General features: G+C 37.6%; 1 protein-coding gene across 1 annotated transcript; it reads left to right on the forward strand.

The window, feature by feature from the left end:
• Positions 1-4,618: 4,618 nt before the first annotated feature.
• On the forward strand, positions 4,619-12,829 carry tbx3a (T-box transcription factor 3a). The gene is made up of 7 exons (XM_007254000.4): positions 4,619-5,865; positions 6,763-7,030; positions 7,519-7,665; positions 8,385-8,461; positions 8,642-8,799; positions 9,669-10,303; positions 11,199-12,829. The coding sequence occupies exons 1-7, from the start codon at positions 5,468-5,470 to the stop codon at positions 11,634-11,636; spliced, it is 2,121 nt and encodes a 706-aa protein (XP_007254062.1). The 5' UTR covers positions 4,619-5,467; the 3' UTR covers positions 11,637-12,829.
• The last annotated feature ends 5,449 nt before the right edge of the window (positions 12,830-18,278 follow it).

The raw sequence follows: 18,278 nt of genomic DNA on the forward strand, positions 1-18,278 counted from the left end.
TTTTAGTTCAAACAACATTTGTAGACTGACACATAGTATACAAAATGATCTTTATTTAACCAAAATTATATTTACTTCCCAAATACTTCATTTTAAACATACAAATGCATGTCCTTCATGACCGAGAGAAAGTTTGTGCCAAAATACGTATTATCATGCTTAAACATAAATGATGTTACACATTGGCAACACAAGAAAAAGGGTTGTTACAAATGGTTTAAACAATGCTATTTTTTATTGGTATCAAATATATTCTTCTATTTTAGTACTCAGAGAACATATGTGAAAGTTTAGTTTATTTTGAAAGAAATATCAGTGTTCTCAGAAACATTTTAAGAGAAACATTATTATTACCATCCATCCATCCATCAGTACCCACTTTATGGGTCAGGGTCACGTGGGGGATTGCATTGCAGACTATTACTACGACTATTTACTAAAGTATTTGTAAAAAATGAAAACACAAAGTAAATGGGTTAAATGAGTAACTGATGATCCAAGAGACACTATACACAGTGTAAAGTTTGATGGCATCTTTCTGATGATCTGCAATAATTTAATATTTTTTTATTGCATTGTTTATTACTGAGAATTAGGCCAACTCAAACCTACATCAGAATAATATGCTTTGTATCTAGTGTGCCCTCTAACTCTGGTGCTGTCCCACTGCCAGGTCATATGGCCTCCAGACAAGGAAACAACAAGAGGCCCAAGATTTTCTCTTAAAATGAATAAAGGGGTATTTGGCACTGTGAACAAGTTTGCAGCATTAAGTAATTACCTAGAACAGTATAAGGTCTGCTGTTCCCTCAATTAAATGCAGACTAAACATATAGGTGGTACAATACTCTATCCCACATAATAAACTCAGCCATTTGAACCTATAGGATAGGGCACATTATGAAAGTATACACTTAGCAGGCGAAAAAGGCACAACAGTGTGTCCTTGCTGCTATAACGAGGTATAACAAAAGAACCCTGGATCTGAGTGTTTTAGTTCATACACTTATTCCTGTGGCACTGGGATCAAACAACACTTTTCTCATTGGAGTGGCACAATGACCAAAACAGAGATAACTAGGACATTCTGAAAAAGACAGAATTACTAATAGAACTAGACATTTGCATACACCAAATAAAACATTTTTATTTTAAAAATGCCACTCTAATTTATGATGGCCTTGTAGCATCATTCTATGATGTAGACATGCCCATCTATTTTGGCATGTGCCCCTATCTGGACTTATATGAACTTATAATGCAGATGTCTTCTGATGTACAGATTTAGTCTGGAAAAATCCACAACTAAACAGTGTACACATAAAAAAATCACATAAATCTGTTGTCCTAATTAACCAGACATGTATAAAGTACTAGAGAGCCAGACATAAGTAAAAGTACAAGTGCTCTACCACAAAAGTTACATGGGTAGAAGTTGAAGAATTCTTTAAGCACCACACTTGAAGTATTAAAGTATAATTTTTTTAGTACCGAAGTATTGCAAGTAGTTTATTCTAAAATGTACTACGTAAAAGTACACGTATTGTATTATGTAGTTATTACTATAACTCAAATTACGAAAACTTGAAACATCTAGTGTGAATAGTGTGAGCAAGAGTGTTTGGAAGAAAAAACAAACATAAAAGTAATAAATTACGCTGCAAGCCACGTTAAGAGTGTACCTTTATAATTAACTTGAGTCCACGGTCACTATGCTGAGCCTCCTCCCCACCTCCATTTAGCCATGTACTTTACTAAGACCTCAATGTGTCTCTTTGAAAAGAAGTCAATGAACACATCCCCTAATTAACTAAAATAGTTTTCATCAATACCTGTAACAAGTTATTGCACAAACTGATGAAAGCATGGATGGACTCAAATAAAAATGACTGACAGGTCAGATCATTGACAGGTAAAGTGAATCATGTTGCAAGAAGACAGCTTCATTACAATGTCTCAATTTACATTTGAATTGTCCATTAATCAGTACCCAATTATTGATATGCTTTAAGTAAGGAAGACGTAGCCAGGGATAAGCACTCACAAAACATCTGTCATTACGATGTCTTACAGACAGGAGAATGCAGTATGTCAATGGAGGGGGTGTACACACAAGTCACAGTGTACATGTATGACTTTACAGCTACCATAACTCATTGTACATACCTTATTGACCCATATGCTCTCTCATGTCACATCTGATGCCTCCAGATGATTCTTTCAGCTTGGAGTTCATTACTGACTTGGAATACTTTATTGTTGGTGTTGTTTTTTTCTTTTGTCAATTGGATTTATAAATAATTGGTTATGTTATGTTATATAAGACAATTTTAGCTTAACGGCGTCCATTGGATGACTGGTTAAAAACTTTAAAAAAAGAGAAATATAAAGGCCCTTATTTTAGATACGTGCAATGAAGGAACATTCTATTATCGATTCTTCGCTCATGCTTAGTGATAACTGTGCTTAAAAATAAAATCTGTTAAAGGTCTTTAGTTTTCAGAATGGTTTAGTAGTCACAAATCTGAATGATAATTTGTATTTAACCTATTGATGACTAAGTAATTAATAAATAAAAATTTACTTATAGGTGCAGTTCATCAATCATGTAGATGTTTTAAGTTTTGTACATCATACATCATCAAAATTTTAGCAAATACAAAGGATAGGTGGACAAACACAAAATATTGCACAGATAAATGAAGCACTTTCATCAGTCAGCTATGGGCTTGGTTTTTATGGCCACTCTTAGTCTTGACAGGCCTAACCCAGTAAAACTTCAGACAGTGTATTGACCATTCACTGAGGGTTTCTTACTTAATTAAGCCTGGTGGTTGTTGAAAATGAAAGGGTGCTGCTGTGTCAACACTGCTTCCTAGTGTCACCTCCTGCTAAATTGGATTGTCCTTCTAATGGGCGAAGATGTCTAAACAATTGCTATGAAAATAAGAAACGGTTTAGGGTCAAATACAAATACCCCAACACTTGAAAAGCTTGCATGCATCATTTTATACATTACAGTGAGGTTGTGGTGCAAAGCAGCCAACAATAGCAAGTTAATAGCAACTATACTTACACGTTTGGATTTTAATGTATTTTATACAAATAGTATTTGTGCGCTAGTCTTGTTTTGTTGTTTTGTAAAGATTTTGTACTGATACTCAGAATTATTACTCTGGCCCTAATGAATGTGGCACACAGTTTTGGAAAATTTTCAGAGCGCCTTCCCTTATAAAATATGCACAATAATCCAAAATTTTCTGAGAAGGCTACAGAAAGAAGTGTCATGCCCTGCTAGATCCAGTGGCGTAATCAAACAATAATTAGCCTCGCATTTACATTTATTTATATGTAATAATTTAAGGTAGAAAACTAATCAGAAAAATAGGACGAACATAACGATAGATGCATGGGTGATGTGCTATGTCATACATCTATAGTTGACCAGGGTTAAATGACAGTACAATTTCTTTTTAATATTTAAATATCTGCAGTGCCCTTTCACGATCTCGGCAAGAAAATACGTAAATCATATAGAGGGACTGGACGTTTCGGTCGCTCTTTGTTGCAATGTCAGAGGAGCCTTGCTTTCTTGGGTTCAGTTTAAATGACTGGCCACGGCTAACTGTTATTTACGTGCAAATGAATCCGACCATGTGTGCCTGTCTCCAATGTTAAACAGAAAGCTTGTCATGTGCACACAGCCTAACCTCCACTGAAGTTTGCAGTAATTAAGAGTCACAGCGAACCAAACCAAGCACCACTTGTGACATTTGCTTTTGGAAATAGACGCTGCTCCAAATATTAGTGCAAGAATAGAGTAGGCCAATAAAATCGAACAGCGAGTGACGGGAGTAAATCTTTAATGAAAAGTGCTGAATCAGCTCACTTTCAGTAAATATACTCTGAATTACACTAATAAGGCCGTTTTTAGTGACGGTATTTCTTACGACGTCCCGTTTTATTGTTAACTAGATTAACTCGTTAATCTGCTCAAAACAGTACAGTAGATGCCACTAACACAGTGCACGGTCCTATGTAAAGTGGGCTGGTCACACATAGTCACATACTGACTGTACACCCGCACGCACTGACACTACAGCGAAAGAGACATAAGAATTTATTCTGATTTGGACAACTGCAAAAGCAACAGCAATGCAACAGAACGTTCACACATTGCTCAGTCAAAACACGGGGAGAAAATAAAATATATGCCGGGGGAGGAGGGGGCAAATTGCAGAAACTAACGGAGAGCAACAACCTCGTTTTTAATAAGCAAATGTTTTTTACTTAGAATTTTAAAAATATGAAAAATAAGTTTCTTTTTTATTTTAAAACTATCCAAGTAAGTCTTACACAGCCAAGCTGCTTTTAGTTATAACCAATGTGGGACTTTTAACAAAATTATAAATAATACTAATGTGATTAATTTGCTTAGTTGTAAACTCGTCAGATTAATATTTTAGGAAATGTGGTGTGGTAAAAAAAAATGATAAAAACACAGAGGGCTCCTAGTCGTGACGCTACACACAGTGATTTCTTACGACTGAGGGCTTTGCTTTGTGTTCTTCTCCTCCCGTTGGCTCCCCTTCCCCTCATTCCCTCCATCCCTAATGACGTCGCAGTCGTTCACACGCCACGCAGCGAGGCAGCGCCGTTCCCGCGGCAGCCACGGACTTTCCAAACACCTTTTTATAAGTCTGAAGTCTTCTCCCCTCCACCCGACCTGTTAAAACCACGCCTACGGAGGCCCACAATTGGTCCTGAAAGCGTCAAAGAGCCAATCAACGTGAGGCGAGCGTCCCTGCAACGCGTCAACACGTCCGCGCCGCCGCGAGCTTTATGGAGTTCAGAAGAAGCGGCGGGAGCGTCTCGTATGCTGCTGAGAGCTCGCCTTGCCTTGCCTCGCCTTTCGCCTCGCGCTCCCCTTTCACGGAAATGTGCGTGCGCGCGGAACGGCCAAGAAGGAGAATGTGTCTGCGCGCTTGAACGTGCACGCCTCGAACGGATCAGGGCACGGGAATAATCGTGAGGAACAGAACGAGCTGAGAAGATCCGAACGCGCCTGCAGAAGAATGTCGAGTTTCAACGGGATCGGACGTCACGTCAAAACGCACTGACTAGCACTAACGCTTTGATTTCTGTTGTTTTTTTAGTCCTCTTTGCTTACGACTAAAATGTTCCACCGCTTTTGAAGGCAAACTACCAACCAGCGAAGATTTTAATGGATGGGATTTTTCTCGTTTTTTCTCTTACAGACACTTTCTTGGAACCTGTCTAGCATATAACGCTGATCCATAGCAAGCCAGTGGATGCTTACCTACAGATTTGTACCGAAGGACGGGCTGGATTTTTAGCATTCGTGGAGGACTTTCTGAACAGCCTAAAGAAACTGGATAAAGAAGCTGCCCAGGCAGAATAGAAGCCTTTTCCTTCGAGGCACAACGTATCTGCGAGCTGGCCTTGAATGAGCTTCCTGATGAGAGATCCAGTCATCCAAGGATCGAGCATGGCATACCACCCGTTTTTACCTCACCGAGGTCCGGAGTTTGCCATGAGCGCCATGCTGGGCCACCAGCCGCCCTTCTTCCCGGCCCTGGCGCTGCCGCCAAGCGGCTCCCTTTCGCTTCCCGGCGCGCTGGGGAAGCCCATTATGGAGCAGCTAATGGGTGCCGCGGAGACTGGCCTGCATTTCTCGTCTCTCGGCCATCAGGCCGCCGCTGCCGCCGCGCACCTCAGGCCTCTGAAGACCCTGGAACCCGAGGAGGAGGTGGAGGACGACCCTAAAGTACACCTAGAAGCCAAGGAGCTGTGGGAGCTCTTTCACAAATGTGGCACAGAAATGGTTATCACGAAATCGGGAAGGTAAAGATTAAGTTTTTGTTTGGTGGGGAAATAATGAAAAACAAAACAACACCAAACTGGGCTGCCAGTATGTCAGTTCAGAAGTAAAATAAAATGCCTGATTTAAGTTATCAAGAGACACAGAGATTGATTGCATTGATTTATTGATTTGGGGGCTTCGAAGTTACTTTATTTTTGGGTAACTGAGATTCAGTGGTATTTACATTCAGCACTTATCATCACGCGAGATAATCGGGCTTGTGAATAGCTATTATGTGGCCTATTATCTTTATATGGGCACCGAGCATGTTCATCTAATCTTTACAACTTTCAAACGCACCCAACCTATACTATAAATGTTGGATTGGATTCGCCCATAGTTTTACAACTGCACAATATTTTAATTACTACACAGACGTAATTTGTCACAATGTACTTTTTAAAAATCATGTAATAGCAAGGCTGAATATAGAATATTATATAAAATAAATATATATTATATAATAATATTATATATATATATATATATATATATATATATATATATATATATATATATATATATATATATATATATATACAATTTCTTTTATATATTCAGCCTTGCTAAAAATGACCAATAACATATGTTATTCCTTTTACTGTAAAGTCACCATTTTGGAAATATATGTGACAGCAATAAAATATTGTGAACTCAGTGTTGGAATAGTTTTACAAGAAGTAGCAGAGGGTTGGGCCTAGTTAAACGTGCAAGACACACCAAAATAATATCAGGACGATCCCTTAATGCTTTTCTAGACTTAATATGCAGACACTGGCAATGTGGGTTGAATCCTGTTTAATTACATTTCGACCGTAAATATCAAAAAGTTATTTTAAACATCATTTAAAATTCCCCTTTTTTTCTTGGTCTTGCAGGAGAATGTTTCCTCCATTTAAAGTGAGGTGCACTGGCTTGGACAAGAAAGCAAAGTATATTCTTTTGATGGATATCGTAGCAGCTGACGACTGTAGGTATAAATTTCACAACTCGCGCTGGATGGTGGCAGGCAAGGCTGACCCCGAAATGCCAAAGCGGATGTACATTCACCCCGACAGTCCGGCCACTGGCGAACAGTGGATGTCCAAAGTCGTCAACTTTCACAAACTTAAACTGACGAACAATATCTCCGACAAGCATGGATTTGTAAGTGACTTTTACTTGTGGCTGTTATACGTTTAATTATTAATTATAATTAATAGTGTTTTCGTTGTATTGTGGCTTGTTTTATTTTGTTAATTAGTAAATTTATTATTATTATTATTATTATTATTATTATTATTATTATTATTATTATTATTATTATTATTATTATTATTGTTGTTGTTGTTTTGGTTGTTTCTGCAATTATCCTTAGGTCTTATATGGCATTACTGTCTTATTAAATACATATACAAAACACGCAAACACACTTATTTTGTATAAAATAGTGGACATTTCAGTGCAGTTAATGCAGTCAAACGCGTGTCTAATAAGTCACTCATGTTTTACTCGACTGGGAAAACTTTGGTGAATAGGCCTCAACTTATGCGAATAAGACCTGTGTGTGTGGGGGGGGGGGGGGGCATGGTCTTGAATGGCAAACCTTTCAGCTACTATTATTATTTATAAGATCCGTCTTATTTGTTTTGCAGACGATTCTTAACTCCATGCACAAATACCAGCCAAGATTTCATATTGTGCGAGCCAACGACATTCTGAAACTTCCTTATAGTACGTTCAGGACTTACGTTTTCCCCGAGACTGACTTCATTGCTGTTACTGCATACCAAAACGACAAGGTAGGTCAAGATGTGCTTTGTGTGTCGAGCTGAGGCGATTTTTGAATTGTCTGAACCTAAAATGTGCACGCTGGTATTAATGGATTATATGTCTCACACTAAGCGGCCAGTACTAGCCTACAAGTGTTTATATAGGTTAGCTAACTGTAGCGTTTAGAAATTGATAAAGATTAAAGCATTGTTTTTTTTCTGCACACGGAAAGTTTGTAGGCCAAACGATCCTTATTCTGTGTGTGTGTGTGTGAGTGAGAGAGAGAAAGAAAGAGAGAGAGAGAGAGAGGGAGAGAGAGAGAGAGAGATAGAAAGGGGGAAGAGAAAAGAGGGATTGAGGGAAAGTAGTGAGATTATGGTCTTAAAAGAAAGTGTATGTTTCATTTTTGTGTTTGTTTTTACTAAGCTGTGTTTGCTGTTTCTCGAAGAGATAAAAATAACCCTATCGCTTATTTGGTGGGCGAGAGGTTGTGGAAGTGTTGCAAGACTGTGAATGTAAACGTATTTTTTATGAGTGGAGGACCACCTAGGTTGAGTCAATGTGAAAAATAATTGAAAAAGCTTTACACTATAACGTCATATTGGCCAACAACCGTGTAGATCAATTAATACAAAGAACAACAAATCAGTGCAATACAAATCTTCGTAGGAGTCAGATTTGTCATTGAAAAAAACGATTAAATGTATTTTCTTTTTTGTTAAATGTTTTAATTGTATTTGTATTTCAGATAACACAGTTGAAAATCGACCACAATCCCTTTGCTAAAGGGTTTCGTGATACTGGGAATGGAAGACGAGAGAAAAGGTGGGGGAAAAGTAAAGCTTTCAATGTTGTTTGCGTAATAGAAAATTTGCTTAAAAACAAATCCTGTGTATATTGTAAAACGAAATACCCACATCGTGAAAATTTAACGCTTTTGCACATCATACTTGCTATATTAGCGGTGTGTGTTTTATGTATACGTATGTTGCGTTTGGGCTGCAGGAAACAGTTGGCTTTGCAATCCATACGATCCTACGAGGAGCAGCAGAAGAAAGAGAACGGCACGTCCGATGACTCCTCGGGCGAGCAGGCCTCCTTCAAGTGCTTTCGCCAGGCCTCGTCTCCCGCAGTGTCCACCGCGGGTCAGCCCAACTTAAAAGGTAACCTGCGCCTTAATGTGCGCCCTCCGAGAAAAGTGACCTACTGCAATAAGCCCACCTTGATTTCTTATCCAAATACCTTACTGCTACAGGCTGTAAGGTAGTGTGTGTGTGTGTGTGTGTGTGTGTGTGTGTGTCTGTATAGGCCAATTAAGTTTCCTTTTTTAAAACAATATATCAATATAGATGAGTTTATTAGGCCAATTCTTGTGCCTAATACAAATATTTTAATTAATTTGAATGGAGATACATAATATATATATATATATATATATATATATATATATATATATATATATATATATATATATATATATATATGTGTGTGTGTGTGTGTGTGTGTGTGTGTGTGTGTGTGTGTGTACAGATAAACAGTATAGATAACTTTAGGCCAGTTGTAGCGCTAAATAATAATATTCAATTACGTAATCAGATAAATAAAGATATATAGATATATATGTGTGTGTGTATGTTTCCTTGTAATGTAATTGTATTGTATTATCAGATATGTATCAGTCATTGGGAAGTAGGAACTTTGATTTAACAATACATTAGAAAAAGATTATCGTTTTTATTGCAATTTTATGTAAAAATTAATAATAGCTACATGTTGATAAGGCATTTCTCATTAATATACAATATTTACTGAATTAAATAATATTTGACAAAGTAACACAGTATTTTTTGATAAAAAGACAATATTTACTGGATTACAATATACAATATTTGCTAAAGCAACACAGTCTTTATGATAAATATACAAGAACTGCTGGGATAAAATATTTAATTAAGCAACACAGTATTTTTGATAAATATACAATATTTACTGGATTTAAAACACGTGTCATTTTCTCCCAACCTGGCTACAGATTTCTGTGACAGCGACGAAGACAGCGACGAGGACGATAAAGACGCCCAGCTGAAAGAAGGACCGGACTCCAGCAAGATCTCAACCACAACCACCGAGGACGCTAAGGAGCACGACCCTGCGCTCAGCAAAGGCCACCTGTTCGGCGATGAGGACTCTTCCACTCGCCTGCGGACTGAAAAAAGCAGGGCCGACTCTCGCCAGAGTCCCGTCACAGTCATCTCCAGCACCACGCGCTCCGCGGAAGACCTCAAAAGTCCAGCACGCGAGTCGAGCAAAGCCGATGAGCCGCGGCCTATGAGCAAGGAAAACTACATGCCGCTGACCGTGCAGACGGACGGCGGCGCGCACTTAAACCAGGGCCCCTTGCACAATTTTGGATTCCCGCCGGGGCTGGCGGGCCAGCAGTTTTTCAACCACCTGGGCGGCGCCCACCCCTTCCTCCTGCACCCCGGCCAGTTCAACATGGGAGGCGCCTTTTCCAACATGGCCGCGGGAATGGGGCCCTTATTAGCGGCCGTATCCTCCGGAGGGGTCAGCACCATGGACACGGCCAGCATGGCGTCACCGTCACAAAGCTTGACGGGAGCCCCAGGACTGCCTTTCCATCTGCAGCAACACGTCTTAGCGTCGCAGGTAAGCTGACATTGGTCCACTGGGCCATAGACACAACCAAGTGGGCGATGTGATTCCCATTTACTGATTGTGTTAAATAATGTGCATCCATAGCCTGTAGTGTGTGTTATAGTTATATTTTTCAAGAGGATAATAATTAATTCATGTTCACAGCAATGCATTTATATACAGCAAACAAGTAAGTAATACACATTAAAATTGCATAAACAATAATGTTTGGACAGTTGTCAACTATTGGCATATTCGTAAATGTAGTTAAAATATTTATTTACAAGAAGAATGAAAACGTTTGGATATTCAAATCTGAGATTTAAGAAATTTGGGACAGTTGGTCAGAAAGAGTCTTCTAAATCAACAACATATTGATTTTAGCGATGTATGTTACAGCCCTAATGAATTGTTATCATATTTGTTTTTATTTTATTTTACAAGACCGTCATTTTAACTGGCTATGATTTTGTCGCATTTTAACGATTTCAGAATATTACTAAATTGTGTAGGTTGCCTTTTAAATCAAATGCACAACGATTCGTGTAGCTCTATATGGTGCTTTGAATATAAATGATTAAATTGTGTAATTTAGAGTTGCACCTAAAAAATAGTATCTAAAGGTTTGCTGCTTTGGTTTTGGAGCTACAAGTCTCCAATAGAAATGTAATTTTAGGTGAGCGTCTTCCCTTACTTAGCCACATACCCTCAAAACTCTAGTGTAGCTCTAAAGAAGCAAACATCAGAATGGCTAATTCATCACTTACATTAAATTAATAAATGTATATAACCATATATGAGCAGTAATGGCTTATATATGCAGTCATTGCTTTAAACCACTTTTTCATTTGAGTGTTCTTTGCTGGGTTCTCTAAAGCTCCCTCTCACCATCACTTTCTTTATCCAGGGCCTGGCAATGTCCCCCTTCGGAGGCCTCTTTCCCTACCCCTACACATACATGGCAGCTGCTGCGGCCGCCTCTTCCGCGGCCTCCTCCACGGTTCACCGCCACCCGTTCCTGAACGCCGTGCGCCCGCGCCTGCGATACAGCCCGTACTCCCTTCCCGGCGTGCCGGACAGCACCCTGCTGACCACCGCTGTGCCACCCGTGGGGGGCGGCGCCATCGATCTGAAGGCGGATGGCATGGCCTCAAGCCCTGCATCGGCCACGCTGGACTCCACCTCAGAGGTGACCAGTCGCTCGTCCACCATGTCCTCAGGCTCCGTTTCGCTGTCGCCCAAAACAACTCACGAGAAGGACTCGAGCAGTGAGCTGCAGAGCATCCAGCGCCTGGTCAGCGGACTCGATTCCAAGCAGGAGAGAGCTCGGAGCGTGTCCCCATGAGGGCAGGTGTTTAAATGACGACTGCGTAAAGACACTATATAAGGATTGTCTATGACGACGCCCTTCTAGCGAAAGCGGGTTTACAACACGGACCTATATTGGGAAAAAAACAACAAACAAACAAAAAAAGTTAGATTTTCAAATGCACTTTGGTAATACACAAAACAACACCGTTTACTTTGTATGTCTCCCTTTTTGTTGTTAAATTAATACAAAAACTATGAATCTTTCCCAGTTCTCCCTCCTTATTTGAATAGGCTACCATAGAAGTATTGAAATTGAACAGCTGGGCTGAAGATGTCAGATGGAATAAGCTGCTGCTGTCCTACGTTTCACATCAATTTTCTGGGTTGAAAATGGATTAATTTAATATGCACTCTATAGGGTCTTAGTTTATTGGATAACTCTTTGTCTTATAAGGACTGCTGTGTGAAAATGTAGTTCTTACGGATTTTGGCAGCCGGCGGTTTGCATGTCATAAGACCACCTCATAACTGTCGGGTTACTCTAGTCTGGACTTTAACGTTTATTTTAGATAATCAAAAACATTCTAACTGAATACAGTAATAATATTAATTAAATAATCCACACAAGACAGCGCTTACAATATTACGCAACGGGTTTGTTTTGACTATTGGGAGGCTCATTTATATAGTTTGACTAAAACTGAGCTTTAGCAATGATGTTAAAAGTCCAAAAGTTGCCCCAAACAGTGAGGACAAATGTTTATCCCATATTTGCTGTAGGTTACCACGGTACAAAAACTGCACCACTGAATTCAGCATTGAGTTAAATCGGGAAAAGGGAAATCACAACGGACATGGTATTATTGACTATAATGTAAATAGTGACATATACTGTAGCTACAAAATATTTATGTAATTATTTCATATGGATATTGCGTGTAAATATAATGAAGTTTGTTTCTTCATCGGGGGAGTTGTTCTTAATTTATTGTTGATAAACCTGTGTAAAAATAGTTTGTGAGGTATTAGCCTTGTTTATGACATTTCTCATTTACGTCCCTCTGACTATGGATTGTAATGTACCACCCCACCCCATCCCCGAAAGTATGTCCACACTGCTAGATTTTCTAGCGGACACAATCATGTGCCATCCTTCCTTTTACTGTTGTCTGTGTTTTAAGTGCTTCTGTTCAAACGAATTAAAGGCGACAGCACATTGCACCAGTGGCGTCGAGTTCCTCAAGAACTTCTTTCTTTATTATTTTAAAATATTTTTTATAACAAAAGTCAAAATAAATGTGCTCAAATTGCCCTTGTCATCTGGTGTATGCAGAAATTAAGTCATATAATATGTGTGTGGGTCGTGTATCAATTGAAGTTTTTTTGCATTGAAAAAAAAGTAATTTTCGAACGTTTATATTGGTTTATTCTTTTTGAAAAATTTATTCTGACACCGGTAAAATATTTACTGCCAGATATAATATATTTCTAAATAAATATTTCTAAAAAAAAAGTGTTTTTTTTTTAAGAGTAAAATCGATATAGATTTGAGCATATGTTTTTTTAGTAGTTACAGTCCAACACTCGAAAAAGTTTCGAGAAACACCTACACCCTAAAGAAATGTCTTTAGGCAATGGCTACATACATATATATGTTAATTATAACTAATTGTTTCACAAAAACTTGCACTATTTTTTACAGAACTCTTTTTGATACTAGTGGAAGCTTTCTTATTAGTAATGCATGGATGTGTAGATGGCAAGCACGGAAATATCAAAAAGCTAAAGCTTGATCAAAAATCAAAAAGCGTTGTTTTATAGAGCATAAAATATGTCAAATTTAAAAGTGCAGCGGAACATCAGGTAATATACAATCATAAATAATATTTTTGTTTATTGACTATTATAAAATCTTGATTTACGCTTGATAAAAAATCTACTAAAATCATGCACACCTCGGGTATTCTGGATGTCTGGTCACCTCTCTGTTTTTTCGGTGGATTTACATATCTTTAAGAAAATATTTATTAGGATTGCTAATGCTATGTACAAAAGTCACAAAACATTTTCAAGATCACCTCTAGACAAAAATAAATATGAGGAGGGCAAGTATATTACGGGTCGAACTGTAATAACTAAAATGCTTTACAGGGCACTGAGTTGTATGGAGCCAGTGAACGAGCTTTATGAGGGCCGCTGTAGGTTTTACGGGACGTTTATGTGGACCGGAAGGAACCTGAAAGAATGTAAAATAAACAAACAAATGGATAAATAAATAACGTGATTGCTCACCCTCGGTTGCCCTAAAGTCACAGGTTTATCAAGACCGTATCTTTATTTGTATATTGTATGGTTAATCAGTAACGAGAATGGCGCTAGAGAATAGGAGTAAACTCTAGACAAACTATCTCAATTGCTCCTTCTATTGCTCACCTGGCGCCTTCGATATCTTACCTGATTTTATTACTCGGTAGGCGACGGTGCGTCTGCAGAAATGTTGGAAGGGAGTTTTCCTGCTGAGGTCAGCTGCTTATCGCCACCCAGCGGCTACAGGGCAAAGTACACGACAAAGAGCGACGGATCGCGATACGGTCGGGTGATGTGGACTGTAGCTGTATTTCCTCAGTTCACTGCTGCTAATTAAAATCTCTCTGTCATTCATGAGCTAATACTTCTCCCCAAGTATTGTAGGCCTGAATAGGAAAACACTCTGCTTTCCTTTAGGTTATTTCAGTCATTCCTTTATGTACTCAGCTACGTTTAGCTCAGTTGGTGACAAATATGAGTGTTTTTATTTCCCTTTAAAATTCCAACGTTTTACATGGAAAAAACATAAGTTAAATGCAAACATGTATCCAGAGTTTTATAGGTATATTTTTCTTATGTTGCTCTTTGTTTGAATTTATTTCACTTGTCTGTCGGATGCATTTACTTTACCCTGTTTTAATAAGTTTAATTACTTGAGCTGAATTTAGAAAAAGTTCCCCACCTTTGCTTTGGAACAAAGAGATAAATTTAGGAAACCTTATGATTTTAGTCAGGTTGATAGATATAGGTATTATTAAGTCTAAGAAAATAGCATATTTATTATATATATATTAGAGCATGGATTTTAGTAAACATCGACCTCAGCGCTAATCAGATGAGTGGTTTTGCTTTTGCCCAGACACTTTATAGCTTCCAGTATTATACAAAAAATGTCATATCGGAGTTTTTTCAATGTGGTAAATCACAACCAAGTCTTATCGTGAAAGGCGACGTGTATTTTATAAACAAAAGGAATGTTTTAATTGTAATAATTAATGGCATGGCCGGTATTTGATCTTGGATATACAACTTGCTCAGATCAGCTTTTTGTGCAGTTGTGGAAATTAGTTCATAATTTGTTCTAAAAAACAGTGAGCTTAAAGTTGTAGTAAAAAAAATGTTATTCGTTTTTTTAGAATACACCTATTGGTTCTTGGACTATCGAGACTTAAAAATATGTTTTTCAAAGCGACTAATATTGACGAGTTTAATAATACAATTTAAATAAAACCGTGGATGGTTTGTCGCTCCCTTAACACCAGATTTGACATCTTTTTGTGCATTTGTGGAAATTTGTTCAATATATTCTGTAAAAACTGAGTTTAAAGTTATACTAAAAATGTTATTTATTTTTTAGGTTACAACTTTTGATTCGTGGAGTATTGAAACTATCGAGACTGAAAAATATGTTTTCTAAGCAACTTGACGAGCTTAATACAAAAATCTTAATAAAACCGTGGACCATTTGACGCTCCCTCAACACAGATTTGACATCTGTATGTATCCAGCCTTTGTCTTGCGGGTGTTTCAGAACACTATATCATTACATTATAAAAATGGGCGTTAGATACGAAATCAATAAGACAGATTAGTTGATTTGTCACAGTGCTACGTGTTTGGAACCGTCATCATAACCAGCGATCACAGTGTGCAAGTGCTTTATGATACTGTAATAGCTTTTCATTCGGTATGAGGCATCCCATATTCTGGATTGAGGTCAAAGATCCATTAGAAGTAGCCAAAGATCTATTGCATCTACTGATAGGCTGTTAAATAGTATCTGACGATAATTTTCACGCCATAAATTTTCAATTAGGAGAGCTCTTCACCTTTAGGCTAATTCCTAAGTGATTACAGTTTTATGCATAATGCATGACGTGTCACCGTACAGTGAGATACAGACTCGAAGAGCTTAAAGACGGAGGTGCTGTTTGTCTGTTTTTATATATGAAGCATTGCCTATTTTCCGACGTGACTCCAGGCGTTTTATTAAATTGTATTTCGTTTTATTTAAATAAATATAATTATTTCTCTCTTTAAAATATTTATTGCCACAAAGCTACACGTATGCAATTCATTGTAAACATGAATGAAGTGCAATATATGGCACATTTGTACTTTATAAAAGGGCAACAAAAGAGAACAATTATGTATATATACAGCACAGATTTTCTGACAGCGTATGGTGGTCCATAGAGAATCTAATGTTTTTTATTTAAATATTCATCAGATCCTTTCCGTGAGCACCACGTGCATATCTGCGCATATACCTCTGCGCTCACACACAATCACGCACATGCACAACTGTGGCGTGTTTTCATGAGGTTTGCGCGTCATCTAGTGGTGTCTTACGGAGAAGTCGTTTTTATCTGGAAAAAACGACGTGTATATGCTTACGTGTGTTCTACACGCTTTATTTTCAGGCATTGATGGTTTTCTCTAAGCCACTGAAAAATCTGGGTTACCTGCATTTACATGTATTTAACGCTTTAGTAAACACATAAAACTGGTTTATGCTAGTCATTATGCTATATAGTTGCTATGGATGACACACAAATATCACTAAGGTAAATATGATTCACCCCAACTATTTCACAGTTACAATCAACCTAAACGTCAAAACACGTGAATATGACACCACCGCCCCTGCTTGAGGCTACACAACAAATGCTGTTACAGCTTATAGGTTATCTCTCCTCCCAACTTTTGTTAAGCAACAAACTGTTTATATATTGCATGCGCAGTACACTCTAAAAAACAGAGGTACGACATGAGTACTTTTTTGTACTCGAAGGTACACTCTTTATAATTGTACCCTCAAAGGTACAATATTGGTCTTTACAGGGTCAGATTTGTTCCCTCTGAAGTACAAAGTCATTTCTAACAGCAATAAGTACAAATTTGTACCATTTAACCAGCCAAAGGGTACATTCAGTATTCTGCATCACTGTACTAATGAACAATATATATTTAAATTGCACATTTTTTTATTTGAAAGCCATACAATTTCGTATCATCAAGTTTTTGAGCCATATTTAGTTGATGATAATGTTTATAATCTTTATGATTTTTACTGCCACAAAAACCATGGGTACAAAAAAGGACTTTCACTGAAAGGTACTTTTTTGTGCCTCAATATAAGGTACAGCCCCAGCGACAAGCTTTGTACTCTTTTAAGTACAAATCTGTACTTACTTTTCTTAGAGTGTAAGCAAGTTTAATTTTTTTTAGCTGATAAAGACAAATGTGTAAGTAAAGATGAAATAAGGACTTGACGACATCTCTTAGTGCGACCACATTGTTTTTTTTTTTTGTTTGTTTTGTTTTTACAAAATTATGGTGCAACATTTGGATTTGTTACATTTAAAACTGAAAGAAAACCATTATAACAAGAAACTAGCAGGCAAGTGTTGCCACTCTGTAGGCCTGGCTAAGTTGAGCTTAAATAATATTAGGAAACTGGTTTACTATAAAAATGAATAAAAACTTTAACTTATAACTACATTGTGTGTTAATTAAATAACATAAAATTTAATCGGTTGCACTGTACAATAATTCTACTTCAGATTTTATAATCAAATGAATAAAAGAAATGCTTTTTGATTTCCTCTACCAAAAATATAGATTTGAAAATAAAGAAAATCCAAAATTGTGAACAGTATAGCTCACAGCCAACACATTTGGTACCAGCTTAGAAAATTATGATCTACAAGTTTACCTAAGGTAGCCTGAGGAGAATGACTACCCACTAACAGAGAGTGTTAGAAACTGGGGGGACACATCCAGTGTGCAAACATTGCCGGAAGCCAATGGTAGAGGAGGTTCCAGTAGCTTGTTCTGTTAAAAGGCTAATATGAAGCATAATGTCTAATAATTGAACTCTTAAATATAATTTGTTTAATAAACTGCCCTAGGTCATTTTATAACATAATCTGTTTGTGAATTAAATATTATATATACCAGTACATCTCAAAAGTTGTCATATAGTCATAATATCACTGAAAAGTTAGTTTCAGTTAATTCAGTTCAAAATGTGAAACTCATGTACTAAATAGATGTATTACACACAGAGTGATCTATTTTAAGAATTTATTTATTTGATTGTTGATTATTATGACTTACAGTCAACGAAATTCCAAAAATCAGTGTCTCAGAAAATTAGAATATTATATAATTATGCATATGGTACTTTTGGCAGTGTGGGCAGTGTGCCAAGTCCTGCTGGAAAACGAAATCCACATCTCCACATCTTGTCAGCAGAGGGAAGCAGGAAGTGCTTTCAGAAAAACACTGCACTGACTTTGGACTTGATAAAACACAGTGGACCAACACCAGCAGATGACATGTCTCTCCAAACCATCACTGATCA

The sequence above is a fragment of the Astyanax mexicanus genome, chromosome 1, assembly GCF_023375975.1.
Source record: "Astyanax mexicanus isolate ESR-SI-001 chromosome 1, AstMex3_surface, whole genome shotgun sequence".
NCBI classification, from domain to species: Eukaryota; Metazoa; Chordata; class Actinopteri; order Characiformes; family Acestrorhamphidae; genus Astyanax; species Astyanax mexicanus.